This window comes from Drosophila biarmipes, chromosome 3R (assembly GCF_025231255.1).
Source record: "Drosophila biarmipes strain raj3 chromosome 3R, RU_DBia_V1.1, whole genome shotgun sequence".
Lineage (NCBI taxonomy): Eukaryota > Metazoa > Arthropoda > Insecta > Diptera > Drosophilidae > Drosophila > Drosophila biarmipes.
The window spans coordinates 8566958-8591722 of NC_066616.1; the positions used below are offsets into that span (position 1 = coordinate 8566958).

The 24765-nt window shown below is 44.9% G+C and overlaps 1 protein-coding gene across 2 annotated transcripts in view; it reads right to left on the reverse strand.

Moving 5' to 3' along the window:
- Positions 1-24765, reverse strand: part of LOC108031440 (uncharacterized) — a 50155-nt gene that overhangs the window by 8577 nt on the left and 16813 nt on the right. For both annotated transcript variants that reach the window (XM_017104870.3, XM_017104869.3), the window contains exon 3: positions 7499-7620. In XM_017104870.3, coding sequence (XP_016960359.1) covers positions 7499-7620 — 122 coding nt within the window. The remainder of the gene's footprint in view (positions 1-7498; positions 7621-24765) is intronic.

Genomic DNA, 24765 nt, shown 5'->3' on the forward strand with positions numbered 1-24765 from the left:
TTCTGCAGCAGGAAATGAATACACGTCGAGTGTCTGGTGCCTAGGCTTTTGCCCACTTCAAGATCTGCAGTTCAAGATGCCGAGGTGCAGGAAGCGAGAACTACTCGAGCGGCTATAAACCTCTGAAACTGCCGAAGAAGCATTGTTCTGGCAACGTTTAGACTTTCAATTTGTTTTTTGTTTCTCGCCGGGTTTTCCACCATTTTTTAGTTTTCCCTTTTTTGCCCTGCAGCCATGGAGATGGGATTGGGTTAAATTGAAATGTGCTGCTTTGCTTTCGGTGTTACAATATTTGCTACAAGCATTACACAGTTTTCCCGGGAAAACGCCGTGTTCGTTCGACAATCGACAGTCGGCAGCCGGCATTTCTCTTGCAAGTCGCAATGAAAACCATAAATTGACACGTTTGCACGTTTCCCCAGCGAGACTGCGCCAATTGGTTTCCCAGACTTTTTGCAGACGCAGACGAAGACGGAGTCCGAGTCCAACTAAAGCCGCTAAATGCCGCTGGCCAGCTTGGTTATTAGATAGGCTAAGGCTAATAAAATGCAAAATCCCGCTTGGAATTCTTTCACCCGTGTGTGTTGCAACCACCGCGGAGGCATTTAATGTTGGCAAATCGAATTGGAGCATTAAAGCATTTTGTGCTTAATTGAAAATTATTACCACAACATCAACAGCAGCAGCAGCAACAGAAATTGCAGTTGCAACTGCAGCAGCAGCAGCAACAGCAACAGCACGATCGCGGGGTTAAAAGGTTGACACAAAGTAAACAAAATTCGCTTTTAGGCAAGCAACAAATAACCCAGAGACCAGGCCCAGTAATAGCAGCTCCCAAAATGAGCTGCAGCAGCAGCAGCCGGGGGCGTGGCAATGGGCGTTATAAATGGTCCTAAACGCTGCCAACTGCAATTACCATTCGGCATTCGGCATTTGCGACCGCTGCATTTCGAAATGAAATGATTGAATTTGGTTTTCAATTAGAAAAATATGCAAAACGTGAGGCGAAAATTATGCAGATTGCAGCTGCAGCAGCAGCAGCAGCAGCAGCAACAGCAGCAGCAGCAGCGGCAACATTCGCTGCCTCTTGCCACTTTACTTCCTCTTCTTGTTTTCACTGCTGACCGTCTTTGCAAGCCACCGCGCCATCTCACCGCCATCATCACAGTCCCATCTACTTGCAGGCCAAAAAGAAAGCTCATGCATGGCCAGAGAGGGTGTTGCATAAATCTGAATATCTAATGCTCGCCTTTTTGTTGTGCAAAGCTGATTGAAGTGTATTGAAATTGATTGAAAGTTGATGACATAATTTCGTACGAAAAAGAGACAATGGACAAACGCAAATTGGAAGTGAATGTTGGCAGCCGGGCCAAAAGATAGCCAATAAGCCAGCAGACTGGCCGTTGGGTGAGAGATGTTTTATGGGACATCGGCCTGCCCGACACGTTTATTTGCCATTTTACGGCTTTATTTTTCAGCATGCGGAAGCCGGCAATTACAAGTGCGATTTATGCAGACAAATATGCGGCGATTTATCGCCTGGCAGGGTGTACGGCAAGAGATAATCCATCTGGAAATTCAGTGAGTAATTGCTGTCAAGAAACTTGTTACAACACGCCACACAGCGAACTGGAATGCAAGGCAGCTCATTAAATTCCAATCTGCATCTGCATCTGTCCCCCGAAAAAACCCTGTGCATTGTGCGATACATATTACTCATCCGTCCTGCTGCTCTGCTTTTTTCTGCTTTTACATGTGTTGGCACTTACAGCGACACAGAAATGTACACTGCATGTAATAATAATAATGCCGTCGTGGGTTCAATGACTTGCAATTGCGTTGTTGTGCGCCGGGGATGTTTTTTATTGTGACCGAGACATAAAGCATTACCAAAATAAATGAAAACAAGACGAGTGCAATGCATAACCCAGTTTGGGTCAGTGAGTTTAGCCGTCTGTCACCGTCTGACATTGCCAAAAAGGCCAAAGGCAAGATCGATTTTGCTTGGCTCTATGGAATGCATAATTTCTGGCTTGCTGTAAGCAAACCAGCGGTCTAAATATAGCCCCCACCTCTGTGGGATCCATAAATAGACGCTCGGAAGCAAGTGCTAACCAAAATCCGTGATGCAAATACTGACGTCAATGCAATTGACGATCGAATCAAATCCAGATCGAACAACCTGATCGCTGGGGCGTCTGAAAACAAGCTGCCTAATGAAATTGCGCGCGACAGTTTACCAGGCCATGTTGATCATCAATCAGAAATTAACCCAATTTAGCTCTCTTGCACTGGCTGCAGCGGCAACGATCTCGATCTTCGATCCGTGCCACACGGACCAGCAGCAATTACAGGCTATCGAATCGACGATTGACAATCCATTCCATGCCATACCATGCGATACCACGCCATCCCCAATCGGGGAGTAGCAAACATGAAAAGCTGCGCTGATAAAAGTGCACTGCGAGCGGTAGTCAACCAGTCTGGCAGTCAGGTATCCATTAGGCAATAAAGAGAAATGTTTATATGGCCGCAATCATGACACGCTCTCCTTCGGTTTTGTGATGTTGTTGATGTTGCTACTGCGGCAGCAGCAGGTGTTGCTGTTGCAGCTTGTCAAAGTCCGGAGTCTAGAGCCTGGTAACTGTACAAACTACCAGGGGCTGGAAATTAAGGACTCAATTTGGCCAGACACTAAATCCCCCACTACACAAAAAGCTTAATTATATATGCGGAGATTGCCGATTGCGGATGGCGGGTGGCGGATTTCGGATCTCGGAGTTCACTCATGAATGGCCAATTTAACCCATCTTGCACAATAAAATTCTCATTAAATTGTCAACAATTTCTGCTTGATCTCGGCCCGTCTCGGCAATCTTTTCATTAGCCCGACAACAATGTGCCACTGGGCGCCCATTCGTTTCAAGGCCAGGCATCTCGGTTTATTGGCAAGCATTTCATTCCGTCTCATTTTATTTTATTTCATAAAAGGGGACAGAAATGAGCCGCCAACGCTCGGCGACACACAAATCAAGCCAAGACAAATAATGGCCCAGAGAGACACAACAGTGTGCAGTGTGCAGTGTGAGGCCCCTCGAAAAACAGAGGCTTGTGGCAGGCACATCGCATCGCATCGCATCGCATCGCATCTACTACAAAGCCATATTCCCGCTCTAAAGCGACCTTCGGGCGACGGCGGGCCTCTTGACTCATCGCCTGGCTATCGAGCTACTCAATTAAGTGCAATCTGACCTTAGTGGAATCTCTTGCAACGCCAACGCCGGGTTTATCAATAGCTACCCACCGATTGCCCAAGTCCCACGGAATCGGGGTCAGAGCTGCAGCCACTCGTGCGGAAGCGTGAGTTCGCGGTGGTCCAAGCTCTTAACACCTGAAGTCATTAACCCGCGCACATTTGCATGCCGCCAACAATTTGTCAACATTTGCCCACAACTTATCACCTGCTTGGCATCGCAGTCGGGCGCAAAGATCAAGTGCCGCCACAGCAAAAAGCCAGTAGAAAAGCAGCCGAAGCAGCAGAAACAGCAGCTCTTTGCGGAATTTCCAGCATTGTTTGCCGCCGTAATGAGCCGACTGGGCCAAGAACTGTCACATGTCTTACTACCCGGCTTAACTCGCGTTAAATGAGCGTTTAAATGCCGCTGAGAGCCCATGGCAGCAGCATGTTTGCTTTCCCCTGGAGTTAATATTAAAAAGGGGGCAAAACAAAAGGTGCAGAGCACCCGGCGCCACCATCGTCATCGCAGCCGTGTTTACATCCAGAGAAAGGCACTCAGTGGAAGTCAACTGGCAGTGGGATTGTGAGTCAAACAATGCTCAAAGTGCACTGCCAAGAACGGTTTATAAAACCCGGGGGGTGAGCTAACACTAATCGATGATCTAGGTAGGAAATTCCTACTTGGTTTGTTGTCTTATCTGGAATTATTAACCTTTCTATTCTGCTATAAAGAATAAGGCTCTATAACTCAACTATATTGAATAACAATTTGTTAACAATGTTTGAAGAAGAATGTATACCAGCGGGCGTAGGAAATAGCTTGCCCATTCTCTGCCGCCACACGCACGGTGTACAATACCGATCCGCAGGTCATTGATGACCTGTCCCTTGTATTCTGTCCTACCCCTTAGTTACTTTAACGTTTACTGTGGTAACAACATCTATAAAGTTATTTTGGAATACAAGGTTTGGCTCTTGGTAGACAGTCAAAGTGCTTTTTATTATCCAATAAAATATCCTCCATTAAAACACCATGTTTTCAACATTCTCGCAGTGCACAGTGCTGCTGGTAAGTAGAGTGACTATCTGTCAAGCTGGCGGCTGCCTGGGAGCGTCGGCAGCTACAAGCCATGTGGGTGGGTGGGTGTTCTTCAGTGGGTCCAAGGGGGGCGGGCTGGGCGACAAATGCAATGCAATTGCCTGACTCGCCGCCCCGTTCCCATTGTGCGACATTCCGCATTACGGCGGGCGCGTGATAAGCCCATAAAAAATACACGCCAACGGCAACTACTCAGCTACTCAGCCGAGTGTGTGAGAGTTTCAGTTTCAGTTTTGTGGCCAATAAGTCACCCGCTCGGGCGTGGGTGCAGCGCAGTGTGTATTACTATACATTCGGCATGCTGCCGGCTAGAAAGGTGGTTTCAATTACCCAAAGATTAGTTCTATTGACGCTCGACTGCATTGGCATTACACCCCGGACTGCGAGGCAGGTTTAGACAGAGATCTGGAGGGGGAGGAGGAGGAGGATGCAACGGTACAGCTAGTTCTGGACGCCAATCAATAGGCTTCATTAGCCGGATCGTGGCAGTCCGCCATGGGAGGCGGCGGCCCGCATGGACGCCCAGCGGTGTAGCTGTTAAAATTTGACAGTTAGCCGACAGCCGCGATCGTTAAGCATCATTAAACATGCCCGCCAACAAGAGCAGCGCCTAACTAACTCCTAACTGGCAGGTAGTCAGCCCGTCAGTCAGTCACTAGTCGATCTGGGAGCGGAGTGCTTAGCGATCCACGCCACTGATAAAATCCGCATCACAATCGCCGAGCGAGGATCTCGGATCGCGGAACTGGGCAGGGTTCAATCGCGCGGAACACTGGTGGCCCCCATATGGGTGCACTGGGGGAAATGGAGACGCCATCAAACACACATGAAATGCCATAATTAAGATGATTGAAATGCACCTCTAAAAACAAGATTGAACAGCTATCGGGTGTTAGAGGGTGCAGCATTCACTTAAGGCGGCAAAAAATCAATTGCTTTAACATTTATGGGTAGCATGTTTTAGTGGGCCATAACACGTATTTACGCCATTAAATTAGCTGTACTGCCAGACACATTTAAACAGTAATTGCCTGACTTGAACCCCTTTTCAGGTGATTTATAATGATAGTATTTTGGATATTATAATGAAGACATTTCTCGATTATTATGGCAATATTTAACCTCTAATTAGGAACCCAATTCACATGTGCCTCTTGATTGGAACCGCTTGTTCTTCCAGTGTGGAAATAAGTATAAATAGGCCTGCTGCTGGGGAGCCATAAAACAACGATCTAAATGCGTGTGGCTGAATTTTAATTTAACTATCCAGCCAGCCAGCCGATGGCGCCGTAGCTGCATTCCAGACTTTTTCAGAATTTTCATTTAATGCCCACGAATAAAGAAAAGTTGGCAGCTGCAGCATAGTTGTTCTTGGCTGGCTGGATGGCTGGCTGGATAGCTGGCTGGATAGCTGGCTGTTCCGCTGACCCAAATCCATCTCTCAACGAGCCGGGCACACGGCGAAATAAGTTGGCCAGGCCAGGGCATTTAATCAGCAGAATCCGAGTCGTTGCATTTAATACTCTGACTGCGATTCGCCGCACGTTTCACCCAGCTGTTTGTGTGATGATACTTGGAAGGCAGATGTCATAAAATCAGGTGGTCGGTGGTCCCCTCCTTCACCTGGTGAGCCAGGGGTATTAGCAAATCGTTTCCATAACGGATTCCTTCGGATTATAGGAGGTTAAAGTTTGAATGGCTGCAGGCGCACACAATCCGGTGGGAAGAATGACAACTAATATCGAGGCAGACATGTCTCTTCCCATTTTCGGGGTGTTAACATTGTAAATGAAAGGGCGGGCCAGAAAAAAGGGGAAACAAAAAAGGTCTAAGCCAGAAATTGCATATTCATGGAGGCAAACAGGAAAAAGATGGGCGGTGCAAAATGGATTGGCCTGTCTGCCTGGCAGTTTACGGAAAAAGTGGCTAAAATAGAAAACGGCAACGGCCACAGCAGCCGTAGAGCCGCAAAAAGTGCCTGAGAATTGCATACAATTCAAGTCGCTGCCATCAGGCACTCATTGTTGCGTGCAGTCACGTGAGGATGAAACAATCCAAACGAAAAAACAATATGTAAAAAATACAGAAATAGTATAAATAATCCGATAAAAGCCAGCGAAGTGAGTAAGCTACGCAGCTTGGCAATTAAATCTAGTCAAGTCAGACAGACAACAATGTCATGAGCCTTTGCCATATTGTTTCAGACTTTGCCACTCAGCCAGGCAATTACATCAGCAGTTTTTGTGTGTGACCCGAGAGAGGGTCCCCTCCTAACCCCCTCTCCCCTTAAAAAAAACCAACACACACCTGGTCACTGCCAAGGTAATTACAGGCAGTCGGTGCAACAACAGCCCGTTCCTGAACTTGACCTTTCCTCTCGGGCATCGGAAATGTTTTGCGTGATTTCGGTCTTGAACCCGCTGCTCTGAACTCCAAACTGGAATGGAGCTCTTTTGAAAATGCCAAATTATAAACAAACCGCCAAAAACCATAACAAACCCATTTGGGTAGACAGTAGATATTTGCTCAGCATTACTTGAAAGCACTCGCATCATTTCAAAAAAAATTCATATCCACAATGATGTCAGTTTTCAGATGTCGGAACTTACAACGGGCTGAAAAGTGAATCACACCCCATGGCATTCGTATATTCTGCTCTCAGTTTTTAGCATAGGTCAGTGTTTTGATGATGCCAGCCAGCGCAGCGTTTACCCCAACAAGTACCGAAATCGAGTGTAAAATATGCGAAACTGAATTGAATCCGACGGAGAACATGAACTGTATTTGCGTAGAATCCAAAATAAAGACCCGCGCTGTGAACCCATTAAATTGTTTACGTAATCCATTTAAATGAATGGTCAATTCGCGTCGAGGTGCGAACTGAATGCGTAAACACAATCGGACCACATGATCATCAAAGGCCGAGGGAATGAGTACATTTATATGTTTATAGTGTAGTCGACAACAACAATCATTCATGAGGCTCGCAGTCGAGTCAAGTTTGCAATTAAAATCAGAGAATGAGTCATGGCATTGACCCATAAGAGCCAGCTTCACTACTTGTGTTCTTGTTTACTTGCGATTAGAATAAATACATGATCGGCTATATTTAGCAGCAATTCTTTGCCGATAAGCTGGGCCTTACGATATGCTTGGCTTACCTCAATATGTTCGCATGGGAGAGCTTGTTCAGGAGCTGCACTTCCCTCAGCATGTTGGGTCGGTTGGCCCGCAGCTGATTCATCTTGAGCACCATCACCTGGCCGGTTGTACGATGTGTGACCTGGAAAAAACGAATCCGTAAATCAGAAAAACATTGCCAAAATCAGAAACATGAATTTATATAGCAAGTAGTAAGTGGCAGATCCATAAATCGTTCTGCCCGCGCTGACAACTCAAGTGCAAAATGTAAGGACACGGCTAAACTAAACCAGGTATGAACTAACACTTGTATTTCGCCATGTCCAGGGTCAAGTTCGCTTGGAAAGTTGCCGGCGAGTGCAAAGCAAACATCGAGAGCTGGAGGATAATTGCATCGAAACAAGTGAGACAACAAGCGAAGTGGTTTTCACGGATTTCTGCAGACCAAATGAAAAATCAATAAACCCGTCTGTCTGTCTGCGCTCGGTCCAATGCAATTTGATGGTCGGCGGTTAGCGAGCCAGAGATGTCTGCAATCACAATTAAAATTGTAAATTGAATTTGCCTTTGAAGGTGGGAAGGGTTGTGTCGGGTACCGCATGGCAGCGAAGGGTTAAATGTCATTTAGCCCCGCTTGGCCGGTGGGCATCCGCGTAGGTGCTGTTTCTGAACATGTTTTACACTGGTGGAAAATGGGATATTTCCTAAATATCGCAGAATAAACTGTGTTTTAATTTCGTACTAACAAACGAAAATATTGCATTTCTAGTGATAAGTAAAACTCTTCCATTTCTATATTTCTACACTTCTCTAGTGCCTTAAAAAAAAGCCTTAAACACGGCCACTTCTTTATTTAAAGACTGTCTAAGCTGTCACCTTTTAAACCCTGAGCTAATAATAAAGAACGTTTATAAGTTAATGCTGTGTCCGCCTGTTTAGAGATAATACTTTTGATTTAGGAGTGACTTTTTCTCAGTTTAGAGCGCCTCGTCTGAGCCGGGATTGCCACTTGGCGCCAGACAACATTATTCACAATTCACTTAAATAAATAGCCCCAAGTCGTTGCCAAGGCACACACGTCCGTTCGGAGATGTAGACAATGGCAACTAGTGTTTAGTTCAACTCCTCTTGGCTTTTATTCTATTTTTATGCCGCCAGCTAGCAAGGCAAATAAATAGTGAAAACAAACAGGAGGCACAGGAAAAAGCACTTCTATTCTATACTCGTACTCCTCGAGCGCGAATTTCTCGGCTCTTTGCTAATGGCAGCAAATTAAGTTTCCTTGTGTTTCCCGATCCTCAGAAGTTGGGTCTCCAAAGGTGAGTAAGCTGATATGTGCTAGATGGGGGTCTTGAGGTCCGGGGACTATGGAGTTGGGAACCTCGGGACACGTGTGCGTGGGTGACACACACGACGCCGACAACTACCACGATAAAAAACTCCAAGAGTCGTAACCAAGTCATTGTCATTCTTTATTGTCCTGTTGCGCTTTTAGCTCATTTCGGCTTTGTGCTGGCCTCCATTGCATATAGCTTCTAGCCGCCTTTGCGTCGGTGTTAACAAATTTATGAAGTTTCTGTTGCCATTTGCTATTTGCTTACGCCCAGCGGGCAAAGTCCAATTCACGGCGGTCTGCAGTCATGAGTTGTTTGGCTTGTTGTCTGGCAAAAGCAGCAACAGCAGCACCAGCATGTGGCAATCAGAAGGAGGAGGGGTTCGAGGTGTTCCCAAGATTCTTAACGCGGCTCAGAATTCGATTTCCGCTTCGTGTCACTTCATTTTCGGCCATTTGCTTATCTGCCACTCAAAGAGCTTTCAATATACTTATACTTTATACCTATATGTTTTCAGCCATAAAGTCGCCCCATAATGCTGACACACCCAGCCGGATGGAACCTCAAAATATATATTTGAGCAGGCAGTTCTCATTTAAATTGCTGTCGTTCATCATATTGATTTGACAGACTGGCTTCTGTAAGTAATACCTTTTTAAGCTGTTTTCCAGGTGCTTAAATATTTTTTTTAAGCAAAAATAAATAGCATATCTAATAATAAAACTTTAAACAACCTTTTTGTTTTTTAATGTTTATTATTTTAGGTTTTGCTTTACCATCTTCCTTATATTTTAGTTTTGACTCATTGGATTTATTGAAAATAAATAAAGAGAAAAGGTCATAGCTATAATTAATTAAATATTATTAATATTGTTCTCTATGTGGTCATGCCTTTTTAGACCAGAAGTCAACATTTTGGCAGAAACTTACAGCCTTTAATCCTTTATATAGATTACTTTGCTTTCTCTTCTTTTGATATATTCGATCAATCCCATTTTCGTGAGCAAAATAATACCCAGATGTTGGTTAACAACAAACTTCTCACCTCTGTAGAGGTTCCACTGTATCTCGTTTTAATTACCAAATTATTTGTGCGTTGTGCGTGACCAATAAAGCCCGAAAGCTTTATGTCTGTTTGCCAAATTGATTTGCATTAAATGAGTCCCTACCTGACAGGCCTTACAGCCGGTCGTCACAGCCTGTCATCCCGAGCGACGAGCGACCATCAAAAGAGACGGGACGCGGCACTCCCCATCGAGTGTTTGCCGGGACAATTAAACCATTAAATGCATTTTAGAATGCTTTAGAAGCGCTTAATGAGCGCTGCAGATGAAAAGAGGCAGTGGCCACAAAATGCACGCTGGGTACGTGTACTTATCCAAAAATGTTCGAACCGTTCGTGCTGCAGACAAAGCGAATGCAGCGGACCAAAAAGTGGCACGTCCGAGTTCCTAAGTCCGAAGACTGGGGGCCTGCCTGGCCTGCAACTGTGCTAAAAGAGAACTCACTCAGTCCACTCGGCACACCGCATGTGTGGATTGATCTTTTGCCGGGCGGCCTGCTTCAAAGACCGTCGGTTTCTTATTGAAAAGCGTTTAGGCCAGCAATGACGTGAGAAAAGAATTACCGACGAGGCACAAACATATATCCCCCATACATCATAGCCGCCCGGCATCGATGGGCTTCCAAAATAATCAATTACCGGCGAAATCCGAAAACGAAGGTGTTCGGGTGAAAGAAGCCCGCTCCATTGATCCGATCTGGGTCGTCGTGTGTGGGAAAGTTATTGGGTTCTAAAAGCTTTTTGAGCAGCTTAGAAGAATCCCGGGATTTTCCCCGAAACCCATTGGCACCTCCTCATCAGCTGCATCGTTTAATTTACCACCGAAATGGATGATAAACAGAATGAGAAATTATTTACGAAGGAAAATGTACCACACACACAGTCTTCTTTGTTCTGTTTGCTTACTTTAAAGCATGGAAATGCTTTTAAAGTAATGTTTAACCCAAAGTTCCGCCAATGGACAACGTAAACAACCGCAAGAGGAGAGAGTGAAGTCATCGTCCACCGTTCTGCGCATTCAAATGAAACACATCAAATCATTATTACTTAACCAGTTTAATGGCCAGCTGAGATGGTCCTCATCTCCGCATCCCCATCCTCATCCTCATCCTCGTCGCATTGCATCGATGGTTATGTCAACAGGCGGCAGCATCTCGGCATGCAAACAAATTTCTTGCCTTTTGCCGTAAATACTCGTATTTTCACTTTCAGTTGGGGCAAAAATGAAAATAACAGCGTCCACAATAAAACGGTGGCGGTTGCGGAAACAAAACAACAACGAAAGTTGCCGCACCACCTCGCCAAAAACATCCTTTTTGACCAAAAGGCCAGGCTCTTGGCCAAAACCAGTCGTCGCGGCTGCGGCTCAGGCTCACACTGACATTTCAGCCGGCGGAAAAAAATAAAAATAATAATGCTGCTTAACAAAAAATTGGTAATCGGCATAAGCAGTGAAAAACCCGCTCATTTCCAGCCTGTGATGCATACATTCATATAATTTTGTTGGCCGAAAAACGCGTTTTGGCCAACGGACTCGACGTGGGGCCCACAACACACGTGTGACATTCGATCTGCGCCCGGCCAGCTAAACTCCGACTCGATTGCACCGGCTACATATATAAGTTACATGTACCAGTTGGTAGTGAAAATATTCCAGCTATTTCCACGTTTCGTTTTGCTGGTTAACAAATACTTAATGCGATTTACAGTTGGCTTTTTCATTCACCTGAGATACTCTGCGCCTGAGATACTCCGCCAGCCCGTCTGGCTGGTCAATCATCTTTCACATGGCAGCGTGTTGTGGCAACACGAGTTAGCGGTACAATGTCACCAGCGGAACGGAGGAAGGGATGGGATTCCTCCGAGCCAAAACGTGTTCTGGCACACTCCACCGGGTTTTTCACGCCGCAGTGCGAACCCAAAACCAAACCCAAGCAATACGCACTCCCCGGCAGACAGCAAATGTCGGATAAAACCGTGTAAGACAAATATTAGGCGAGAGGTGTTGCTGCCACCAACTTCTGGTCATATTGCCATTCCCATTCCCACTCCCAAGTGGTTGGCAGAAAAAGAACCAGCTGAGAGTGCCAAGAGCTGATGGCTGGAAGCCGGCTTTGCATGGAATTTAACCCAGTTTGCTTTCTTCTTTCTCGCTGGCCGGCCAACTTGCCGTCTTCATTTCTTCGAAGACAACTGGCTTTTCAGTTCGGTTTCGGGCATCTCGGGGCCGCCGCTCTAAATGGCCTTTATTGCTATGGTCAGTTATAACGAGGCAAATGGAGAGACAACAGGTGACTGTGCTTGGACATTTGCATGGAGCGCAAAACGGGTTAAATGGGGATAATATTGCACGCTCCATTGTCACGAAAGCTAGGGGGGTGAATTAGGATTGGGGTTAGAGGTGGGTCACCTCTTGCAAGAGTGTTCCAGCCTTTCGATTTAATGTCAAATCTAACCCCAAAACAAGAATAACTTTCCTTTAAGCAGGTGCATTCTTCTAGCCGTAACGTTAATTTTAAACCGAAGATTACAAATCTACTGAAGTTAAGCTTATGCTTTCTAGCTATTCGATTAAAAGTGAAATTCAACCTCCAAAATAGAAATGCACTAAAATTAACCTTGACGTCTGTCACTGACGTACTACCCAATATTTTTAGACATCGTGATACGGTGAAATTATATGAGCCTTATCGGCATAAACCTAGTCGGCGCTATATCGTCAGCCTAGTCGAGTATTAGGATTATAATTCAATGGGTAATCTAATCAGCTGTCGGCGAGTTTCGGGCCAATCTTATCGGCCCATGGGAAGTCCAGCTGCCCAAGGGCAGACTTATGATTGGCCATAAAGATGCATCCGTTGGTGGGCTCGGTGGAGATGGGGTGGTCTCGGGGTTCGCTGGAATTAATTAGCCAAAAGGCGAGTGAGCGTGTGCATCAATCACCATAAACATTTATTAAGCCGGCAATAGCGGAACACAATTGCAGATAAAACCCCGGCCAGCCCCCAAATATACCAGATATATATCTCTATATTACGCCGGGACCACAAAACAGAGTCGTAAACAACGGCAGCGGTTGTAACTAAAAAAAACTATAAGCTCAAGTGCCGTTTTAAGCGATTTCGAATTTGGTTTTCATGTGAAGCGAGCGGAATTCGCGTTGCACCTTGTACATTCACACCATCACTTTTCCAGGTGCTTTAATGGACGGCAGTGGGCGTGGGGCGGTGCCGCATGTGTGGGCGACCAGGAAGTGTCCGTTTGAGCAGTGAAAATCAAAGAATATATTCGGTTTGAAGGCTTCCAGCGAAGATGTTGCAAGCAGGCTGCAATTATCGAGCGGGAGATTTCGGGGGCAAGATACAGTTTCGGATTTATGCAACCTTTTATTGAACTTGTTGGGTAATGCGCCTCGGACATAAGATGGTTATTATGCTTGGGGCCCCATGTGTGTTTGTGCTTTTAATTGTTAACGGAAGCTTCGGCGTAGTTATGCAAATGCTGCTCGCTTTTGTTTTTTATTTGCTTTGGTTTTTTGTTTGGCGGTTGCCGTTTTTTTGCTCTTGCAGCTCCTGCTTGTTGTTTCACCTTTTCCTTTGTGGCACATGTTTAACAAAATTTTATTTCGTGTTAAGCAAATAATTTAACAAGTAAAATGTTGTTGCTAGCTGATGTTGCCGGGGCAGGAAGCAACGGCAACAGCTGCAACTGCAACAGCAACGGCAACGGCAGCAGCAGCTCACGCATATTGCACAACTTTTAGTGGGAGGATGAGGTGGGTGCTGGCAACATTTTCTTTTCTTTTTTTTTGTAGCAACAGCAATTATTAGCTGTTGCTTGTAGGCAACATGGAAATTCGATATCAAATTGAAAAGCCGAGGAAAAAGTGTTTTCGCGGAGGCGGGGACAATTAACGCATACTAAAACCCAACCGCCATGCATCGCGAACACGCGGAAATTGCCAGTACATCCCAGGTATTCATCAGTTAAAGCTGGAGCTTAATAATAACAAACATTGCATAATCAATTAAATCTGACAAGGAGGCCTCACTGCTATCAGCCTTCGAGATCACCTTCAGCAGTTCATTGCACGTTCGCCGGATCGGATGGGCTGGCCTATCTGCCAATCGCATACGTACAACTAAGTATAGTTTAATGGCCCGTGTTATGTCATCGTCATCTTATTCCATTTCGATTCCGATCCAAAGGCCCCCGTAATGCTGTTCTCACGATCTGGGAGACTCTAGGACTCGCTTTGACGACATCGGACGACAGCGAAGTTTACGATTACACGACCGGCGTCGCATCGGCCATAAAAAGCATTCAAAATCGAACACGTTCTACATATTGAATATAACAATGTCACAATAGGAACAATCCGGCCGTCATGTGGGATGACTCGGCACTCGGGTTCTTAACAGTTTTCAGTTCCAGTTTGAGGTGGATCATGCATACGCTCGAGGGTTCGTGAGCGGGCCCTACTGCTCCTCAGAAATTAATAAACTAGACTACGTGCCTCCTATGGATACTGAATACCGCATGTTTGTTTGTTTGTTTAGGCGAGGCGCACGACGCCAAGACATTCTTGGATCGGATCGAACCTGATTTGTTTATGGGCTCGCCCAGCTGCATAGCACATTTCCTCCGAACCACTAAAACCTCCTAACGGAGAACGTCGACGACCCCCTGCTGGAGGACTGAAAGCTGTAGTACTATTATCTGTCCGCCGAGCCGAAGGTCACAATCATTCGTATTCTTGGGGTATCAATCATTTGCGGTTGCGGAATGTGCTGAAATGGGCAATCCGCACACCTCTCTATATATATACTCTACAGGTAATGACTTAATAATTGGCCGAACAATGTATTAGGCTGATTTATAGTGGCCGCCGCTGCGCTATCTCCGTCCCGCTCCACCTCCATTTGTGTACTTAACTTTACGATACTCTGCTGCGTACCGTATGGCGTACAATAATAAAATTAAAAGCCGCTTAACTTGTTTACTTTTGCATCAATGGCACGGCAAAAGACATAATAAATGGGTTAAGCAAACACACTCGCGCAAACGCACCTAAAAACAAGCAGCGTCATTAACCGGCGACGTCGTTTCGGGCCCGTTGAGTGCCTCAGATAGTTGAGGGATCTTAGATTGTAGATACACGCACTCACGGAACGATTGCATAGGAATTACGGTTTCAGCTATTTTGTTTTCTCTAATATTCGGCGGGAAAAAATAGCTCCCCAAGGTAGTTCCGCAAAACTCTGGGGTTCAACTTTAACGGGATAACCTTAGAAAGTGTTAGAAGTACTCACACGACTGAGCTTTACTGTCTGACTCATGTGGGGGAGAGATATAATCATAAACTATAATAAAACCAAGTGTATTTTCATATTCATTAGGCCATGATGCAATCGGGGAACTTCACGGCTGTTTGCCTCCAACCCTAGATCTCTAACAGATATCGTCTTATACTCCCGTCAGCTCTTCTTGCAAATATATCACTCTGTATCCTGTACGCTCTGTAAGCTTTGTGATTAACCAGAATTACAAACAGCTACGCAGTGTGTCATTCATAAGGATCGCGTCAGTGTCAGAAATAATTTAAGCTCTAAGACATGGCTAAAGCAATTAACTGGATAAATGTAACGCAAAATCAATTAAAGACGTCTTGTTGTACATGAGCAGCGGCGAAAGACACCGTACCATACACACATATATCGACAACAAGTCGCGTCAAACAAACTGTGCTAAATACCAGAAATGAAATAAAATAAAAAACCGCACAAGACAGTAGCAAACTGTTAATTGGATGTGGCGACTGTCAATCGATAGGTGGAAGTGAAAACCCATAGGAGAACAGAACAGAACACCATACCTCCCCATGTTGCAGTGCGTTTTTCAAGTACGTCAGCAGGGATTAGGGGTGTGCTGCGAAATAATTTGACCTTAGAGCCAAATTGATGGAATTGCCAATTGATAGGGGGGAACACATTCACTTTTATCGCGCAGAGCAAGTTTCCCACTTTATGGACTTCATTCTGACGGCGCCTGCCCAGCCCTTCCCAGCCCATTAGGCTCTTCGATCATATATGCGCGGCGAGTAAGTCATACAATTTAATTGCTTTTATCGCACGCCTCAAATCGCAAACATCAGTCGATGTGGGCTCTGTCAATTAAATTAGAAAACCTTTATGGCTCAGAGAGTTCCGCACACACACTCTTTCCACTGACAACCAAAGAGCCGGGCATGGTGGATGAGCCGATGCATTTGGCCAGTTGTGACACGTCGCCGTGATTAAAATCAACATAAAGTCCAGACACACGCCTTCCGCTGGCCTCCCTTCCCCCATCGCTGTTTTCATTAAATGACAACAACAAGCACTTCCGTTTCCATTGCTTTTCTCCGGCTATTTCACTAAGTGTGGCGCATTTTCCATAAGCAGGCGTGCGTCTCCCTATCCTATCCTATCCCAACCCATCCCCTCCACCTGGCCCAAAGCCCAAACAAGCTAGCGCGATCCAATCAAGACGACGCGGGTTCGGAGCGGTCCCCGTCGCCTGGTGACCATAAAAGGGTCACTGGCATGCTGCTGGCGATTAGCACAAGATGCCATTCGAAAGGGATTTCGCCTCCCTATTTGGCCAGCGAAAACGTAAACAAGATGGGAAAGTTGCAGTCGGAGATGGGAGTTGGAAATACCCTAAAGGATGATATTATAGTTCACTATACGAGTTTGTAGTTATAATACACTTAAAACTACCTATTAGGAGAGACTTCTAGTTGAGAAAGTTTGAGTTCTGAAGTTCTGATTAGATATACCAAAGATAAGCTTATAACAAGTTATGGTCTCAAAATGTACCTACATAAAAAAGTTGGATCTCCGAAACTATTAAAACAAATACCACACATAAACATTTCTAAGATGATCGTTGGTATAGGTACTATAGAATATACCTATATCATTTTTCTACTTTTGAAGATTTCTCTACCAAAAGGAGCCCGTAAAACCCAAAGTACTCTCCGATTGAAGGGTACTTCGGCTAGAGAGCCCACCAATCTCTAGAGAGATCTTTTGGCACAAAGAGCTGCATTCGAGTTCCACGCAATTTCCATACCCACTACGAGCCGAACTTGGTCGGCTTGTTAAGTGCGATCGGGTACGAAATGTAATTGGTTTGGCGCGTTAATAATCAATTGGCGTTTACATTTTAAATGTGGCATGCCGCTGCAGCGTTGCAAGGCGGCAGCGTTTGTTCTCCAGCGAGACACCGAAGAATTTCCAGCGAGGCCCAGCGGAGCCTGCACTCCAAACTCTCCAGCTCTCCTCCATTGAGATCGTGGCGACGTCTCGGCTTGCCGTCTGCCCTTGATGAAGTGCCACATGCTGCCCAGGCACAGTAGCCAGTCCATATGATGGAAGACCCGACTCCCCGGCCCTCGGCCCTCCCCTTCTCCTACTGCAGGCGGAGTTTGTGCAACTCATGTCAAGTGGGCCGGACTGGACGGCGGCTACACGTGTCGCCCAACGTCATCGCCATCGCCAGCACCCAACTAGTTCTAATCGAAGCCGGATTTTAGTACACGGGGAGAAAGAATGTTTAACTAGCTACAGCATTTCTTCAAATTTTCCAAGCTATCTGTCAGGCGTCCAACCTGCTGTCCAGTCGAAAGATCAAGGTAAATATTCATTATATGTATGCATATGTCGTCTTCCAAGATAAAGAATAAATATCTGATAACGATTTGTTATAAACTACCGCCCAAGAGAGTTTGATCTATAGAATCTAACTTGGTTTTGATCATAGTTCACTCCCTAAATATTTAAAAAGTAGTTTGCTAACAATAAACGAACTAGTTTAAAACTATGCAAAGTATGCGACCTACAAGCGAAACTGCTGAAATATGATACCTCCCATGGGATCTATAAGTCTTTTGTTCTGAGTGCAGAAACCAGTTGGACGGGATCGATTGGTGGCGTTTCAAGCTCAAGTCCATCAATCAGCGGCTTGCTTAGGAGGTGAGTGAGCCAGGGGCCGCGGACCGGGCTGAAATAGCTTTTTAATTGTCGCAAATATTTATAGGAAATTTCTCACGCACAGCCGAGCCGAGTCGTGCGCTTTACCTGGTTTCAGTTACCTGCCTCGCAAAACTGTCGTGCAATTAAATCCAAGGATTTGACAATAAGGAACCAAATGCTCACCTGAAAGCAGAGAGGGAAAAGCATTTATTAACTCAGTGCTAGAGTGGTGGCAATGAACTTAGCAATCTACTTTTGATAATTAAATTGTGCGCATAAATTACTGAGCACTTCATAAACAATCGGTTAAAAAATAACGCTCCATATGAAGAAAGCGGAGGAGAAGAAAGAAACATAAAAACACACAATAAACAATTTAATTACGCATCGTTTGCGCATCGAGTGCGGTGCACAAAAGTGAAATGCAGTTATAAACACTCAAAAATGAATGATAGTATTTTGCCTGAGCAAATAAACAAAGACACGGCCCACAACAGTTGGCTGCACACTTGAAATTGGCCAAGAGGCGCTCTCGAGGAAAAGCCGCGCTTCAGTTTCATTACAATTTCATGTTTCAAATGTGAGAAAACGCTTGTGAAAAACCCCCCACTTCCAGTCGAGAGTTTAATTCATAAACACGAGGGCAATAAATTACTTTGTATTGGAAAAACCTACGCAGATGCCTCTGCCTTGTGTCGCGTGTAAGTCGACTGCAAAAAGAAAGTCTGCATTATAATTGCTTTGTTTCATTTTCCACACCATTGTTAGTCCGGGGCGAAAATATTTCAGCTCTTTTGGAAAATTGTGGCAAATACATTTCGGAAATAAGTGCAAGATAAATCAGAAATCTTACAGAAAACTGCAAACTTCAACAATGACAATACCCCAGCAGCAGCCGCAGCAACATCTGCATAGCATCTTGTCATGTTCGCCCGTCGTTCGGCTTTTACAACGCGATCTTCTGTTTTTATTACTCCATTGCTGCCGAGGGATATGAATGGATAGTTGGGCGCTCGGATGCCTGGATGGAGGGGAAAGGCCTGCGACATGTCAACTATTTCAAGGCTAAATCAGCGAGGCAACCAGTCGTGTGTCAACAACGCTTCACCCTCGCCAACGACGGGGTTGTTGAACCTCGGGCTGCAGCTCCACAGCCTGGATTTATGGAACAAGTTGGAATGCATTTGCCTGTCATTTCGTTAATTGAAAGTTGGTGACAACAAACAGCGGGGGAGGAAGCCGGGCCTGTTCCAGTGAGTAATTTCATTTGGATATCCTTCGTTCGCACACAGTACAGGCACTCCAAATATGTACCCATGCACTCCCGGATGGAATGCCAACAACTGGACAAAGACTAACTAAAGGCAAACTCGCAATCAATTAGAACAAATAGAGGTCTGTTTTTCCCAGGCCCATTTGGCGACTCGTTAAAATACCCACAGACGCCGCACCCTGCCACGAAAAATGTTGCTCATTATTTTCGGTCTTTTTGTTTTTCTGCCTTGTTTTTCCCAATGCGTTCGAAAAAAAAAAAAACAGAAAATAAAATAATAATAATAAAGTTGCACAACACCCATATCCGTACGTGTACGAATTTGAATGAAGGCAAAGCGATGACGCCGTCGCCGAGTATCTGAGTATCTCGTATATGCTTCTCTTTAAATTTATTTAATTTTTTACCTCTTTTTTGGGGCATTTGCTGGGAGCAGCTGTCAAGCCGTCAGATGCGTTTTTCTTGCCTCACCGCTAAGCAAAAGCCAGGGCTTAGAAATGCAACCAAAAAATAATAACATTTCGTGGTTGCTGGCGCCGTGACAAATTTAAATGAGCGCTACTTTTGGGTGCAGCCCGAGGCTCAACGGAAAAAAGGCGACAGCGAAAATAGTAATAATAATGCGGTCATATATTACTAATGTGTTTGGATCGCCGGCGTCTGCCCGGAGCTCCGAAATGAATCAATGCAAACTATGAAATGCATATCGCAACGACAGCCCCAACAGCAGTGACAACACGGTTGACATGCGCTGCCCGCGGCGCACAGTGATCAAAGCTCTTGGGTTCTGGGGCAAAACAAAAATAATCTTTGCTTGCACTAGAGATTCTTGAACCCAAAACATTACCATCAATTTATTATATCCATGGTAGATGTATCTCCTGGTATAAAAACAATAAATAATGCAGTCTTGATATTGAGAAATGGTGTTTTGTCCCTCTCTCAAATTCTCTCTTGTCGAAATGCGAATATAAATTACGCTGCTTAGATGGTAATACCTTTAATGCTTTGAGCGTGTTCTTTAACTAGTTAGCAATCAACTAGTAGTTAATAATAATCCTGATATAATAGCCATAAGTTGAAATTTTGATAGAACGTATATTGGCAAAGAAAAAATATTTAAACGAGCTGAGCTAGCTTATATTGCCAATGAGTAAGAAATATTTGCATAATCAAACACAGTTGCAATAGCACTATCTATGCAGCCGACCCACTGAGATGCATCGCTGGCGATGAATCAGTTTTGCAGCGGATGGAGGCAGGGCAATAGTCGTCGTGGGGCAATATGCTCAAGGCCTTGTGTCAGAATTTTTATGAATGAACGCGAGAAGGCATACAATTTACACGTATTGAATGCAGAGCTTAATCGCTCCGCCAATCGGCGTTCAGCAAACTGAGGCAGATAGCTGAGATCTGGCATCTGGCAGAAAATCAAGCTCAACTATTGCCAGCATCCTCGGTCCTCAATGATTTCGGTATATTCGCCAGAGTTCGCTGAAAAGCCATTGCCATTGCAGAGATTGCGCGGTGCATTGAACCCCACCATCGGATGGATCAACCAGTTGAGCAGTCAAACAAACGTTTAAACGCTCAACAGTCAATTCCTTGCGACTCCATTCAATTCAATTCGAGTATCTGCTAAAAGCAGATATTACCAACTGGCTTTAGCCAGCCCGCTTGCTTGTTGCCTATTTGGTAGGATATCGTGTTGGCAGCGGTTCGTTTTTGGGCGGCCCCATCCTTCCCCTCCCCAATCCTCTGAAGCGAGTGAACAGCCGGTCACGTTTCAACTATCAACTGGAAATGGTTTTTTGATTGGCCATCCTCCCCAGAGCAATGCCTATATAGTTCTCGAAATGCGGAAGTTATGAGCCGCCTAGCTGGACGGCTGGCTGGGTGCCTGGTCCCTAGCCAAGATTAACCTGCGATCCGCTCTCCCTTTGGCTAATGGCGTATATTTTCTAATCAATTGCGAACAAACACACAGTGAAAAGTGCCTGGCAGCGTTAAATCGATAAATTGTGTAGTATTCCCCATTAGACAACAGGCTGTGCAATCTTTAGTGTCGTTTGTCACCATATTTGCCACTGCAGTTGACACTGATGGGGACCAACAACCGAGAACCACACAGAAACCCACCCAGACAGCCCAGCTTCTGCGGTCAGCTCGGTCTGGGTCTATGTCTGCACTGGGAAAAAGCTCAGCTAAGGATTAAGGTTTAAACTAAATCGTTTCGAAAGTAAATTTATCCAATACATGGCCACTTCGTGTTAAGTTGTACTATTGAAATCTCAATGCTATGAATAAATTAAACCCTTAATGAATAATAATCATAACTTTGGGTAATCATGGTAAAGAGAAAAGAATTCCCAAGGTAAAAAATATTCTAGGATCCTAATTCCAAGGTGTCGTTTACACCAATCAGTCAAGGTGGTCATAAGATTGTATGTCATATTCCGGATAATTTTTCTGAGTGATAAATGCATTTTTCTCAGTACACAGGACCCCACTCCACCAAACTTGTTGCTGCCTGCGCCCTTCATTAATCGTGGACCTGGTTGGGGAACACAACTCTGTGCGGTGATGGCATTTGATGTGATCCTGAGAAGCCTGCGGGCCGACCGGCCTGACTCCCCTGGGTGAGCGCACAGGTTTTCGGTTGTGATTCTGTTCGTTTGACTGGGATTTGATTATGCACCAGCCTGTGTTTGGAGGAAGTGGCTCTTTGTGCCATTCCCATTTCGATTCCCATTCCCATTGCCATTTCCATTCCCTGGCTGCATCTGCGCAAAAGCGTCGAGTGCAACTTGTCATTGTTTATCTGCTGTGGCAGTGCCAAGCGATAGCTCGTTGGCTTCTGATTCCGATTCTGCTTCCGCTGGATGGCAGAGCTGGTGATGTTCCTGCTGCGGCAGCTGCATACAATGCGACTTGGTTGTGCCATTTCCATTTCCATTTCCATTTTCTTTGCCTGCCCAAATGTGCGCAACAGCAGCTTATCTCAAGGGGAGAAGGGTTGGGTTTGGAAGCTCTGGGTTCCATGTCTTGCCATTCACCAGTGCTTCTATTTAGGGTTTCCTTGCCACTGGAGGCGGCCATAGAAGTGCCCGCGTCCAGAGTTCTCTGCTGCTGCTAATTAAAAGAGCCTGTCAGAGACTAGATACAGATACATGCGGGATCCAATGGGAAGATCGTACACAGGAAAACAAACAAAACCTAAAACCTACGTCTAACTGTTTCAATCCGTGAAAACATATATTTTTCTCCAATAGATTCTTCTTGGATTTTTTCGATTTGAAAATCATTCAATATAACTCAAAAATTATTGATAAAGTTGTAAGAAAATCTGAAGATACTCTAACATTCTATACAGAATCCTTGGATTATCTATTTTAATATTTAGGTAGAGAGACCTATCTAAAGACCCTGAGAATATATAATTTTTAACTTTTCTATGATACATTTTTTTCCATACATTTTTCTACTTCTTTTTTCCACAGTGTCGTTTAGTAAGTGATATCGAAGAGAGGAATCACCCAAGACAAAGACAAAACACGAAGTGCAACTGCAACTGCAACTGCTGCAACATCAGCAGCAGCAACATGGGGCATCCATCGCATCGCATCGCCTAGGGGCAGTGCTTGGGTGGCAGCCTGTTAAATGCATTTGCTGCCCTGACCCCTATTGTGACTATCAGGCCATTTGGCGGAAATTTAAATTTAATTAGAGCTCTGCTTCGGCCTCCGTCCAAGTCCGAGAACGGGAAACTCGAACTCATATCGGTTAGTTAAGGCGGTCCCTAGGGTCTTTGATGGCTCTCAATTGAAGAATTGAACAAAGGAACGGAATATATTAGGAGACGATAATATTTATGATACACTCGAAAACGGCAACGGATGCGTGGGAATAAGCAGCCAGAATGCTATAAACACACATTGTTGCTGTACGAATTTCATTTATTTTCTTTATGTCTCTTTACTTCTGTTCAAAGGGGGACATTTGAGATGCTCTTTGTCGAAGAGGAAAGATACTATCTATCTACAATGGGGGTGTGCGCATTATAGCTGTCATTTCACCACTGTCGAATAGTTTATTTGCATACTTATACCCCTTGTTTCGTTTTGTTTCATTCAATTTGCGCCATATCCCGCTTATGAATCGCTGCTGGTGGGATGACGCAGTTCCACATACCGGCAATAAATATATATTTATCTATGGTGAGACAATCGGAAAAAGAGAGCGCCGAAAAGTACGCACTTGAGTCACTAAAAATATTTATTTGGTGATTGCTAGAAAAGGGAGAAAGGGTTGAGGAACATATCTATATGGATGGGTCTGAAGGGGAGCAGCACTCTGAAGAAGGAAATTTTCAATTTCAAAATTGTCTGACATTCAGACAATTGAGTTATAACAGCTGCGTTGAGTGTTTGGTTCTTTTAAAGTGCCTACCCAGATGCTCCAACGTGATATGGGATACCTCCAAGATCCATAGATACATAGATACATTTGGTGAATTTCTCAAACCTTGCCTGAGTTTCACCCGTTTGCAGAGTTGGGTCAATCAATTTGCCTCAGCAAATTTGCAGCACAAATAGAAACGCTTCGATATTTAACCAAATGGACAATTGTCACGCCAATTTGAGACGCCAAAGTCTCCTTTGATATTTTCCCCATTCAGTCCCCGATTTGTTTGTTTTATGCCGCGAGCCAAAACCAAACTGACCATGAAACAAACGGCCAGACCCGATCGGCCAGTTCAATAAAAGCAAAACCAAAAAAAAAAATATTCGAAAATATGTCTCCGACTTCGCCAGCCACGCTTGACCGCTTCGAAGGGTATATTTAGTTCAAGTGATTTGTAGAAAAGCCGGCGATTTTATTTACATTTAGTTGATGGATAGCTTCGGCTCGTCGGCCCCTGGATAAGCCATAATTAATTACGATCGGGCGACAGTCGATCGATTGTCGACTGCCTTTGACTTTGGCTCCGAATACGGAAAACGGCCGATATTATCTTGACTTTGTCTCATTTTTTGGGCATTCGGGCCTTTTTTCAACTTCAACTTCAACTGTCAGGGATAGTTTTTCAAACAAATGCGCATATAGTTTTCCCCTCGATCGGCTCGACTTGGTTCTGTTGTAGTTGCGTTTTTCACTGGAAACCATTGGGGGAGAGTGCTTTCTTTTTGAGCGATGCCTGCTTACAAAGGCGCCCCACGCTCGTGAGTTCAATGACACGGTCAGCGGGCAAGATCGTTCGTAATTCCCCACGGGAAGGGGTATGCCATTGTGTGTATATTGGGCAGCGGGGTGGGGGTCTTCCAACATAAAGCCCCTTTATCCTGGGATGCGGTCTAGGGCATTTCACTGGGCTTTTGTGCTTCGATTCTCGTTTTTTTTTCAGCATTGTGCTTGCATTTTTCATTGTTTGCACTTCCAGATGTTTAATACCGAAAACGTCGTTAATTGACTTACTTAACTTCCCACTCCCACTCGTAATGGCAATTAGATGACTTAACGCTCACGTGGCCAATGGCTGTTTGCGAAACTACGAGAGTTAATTGAAATTGTTCCGATATTAACCCACCTTGCGCAAAGT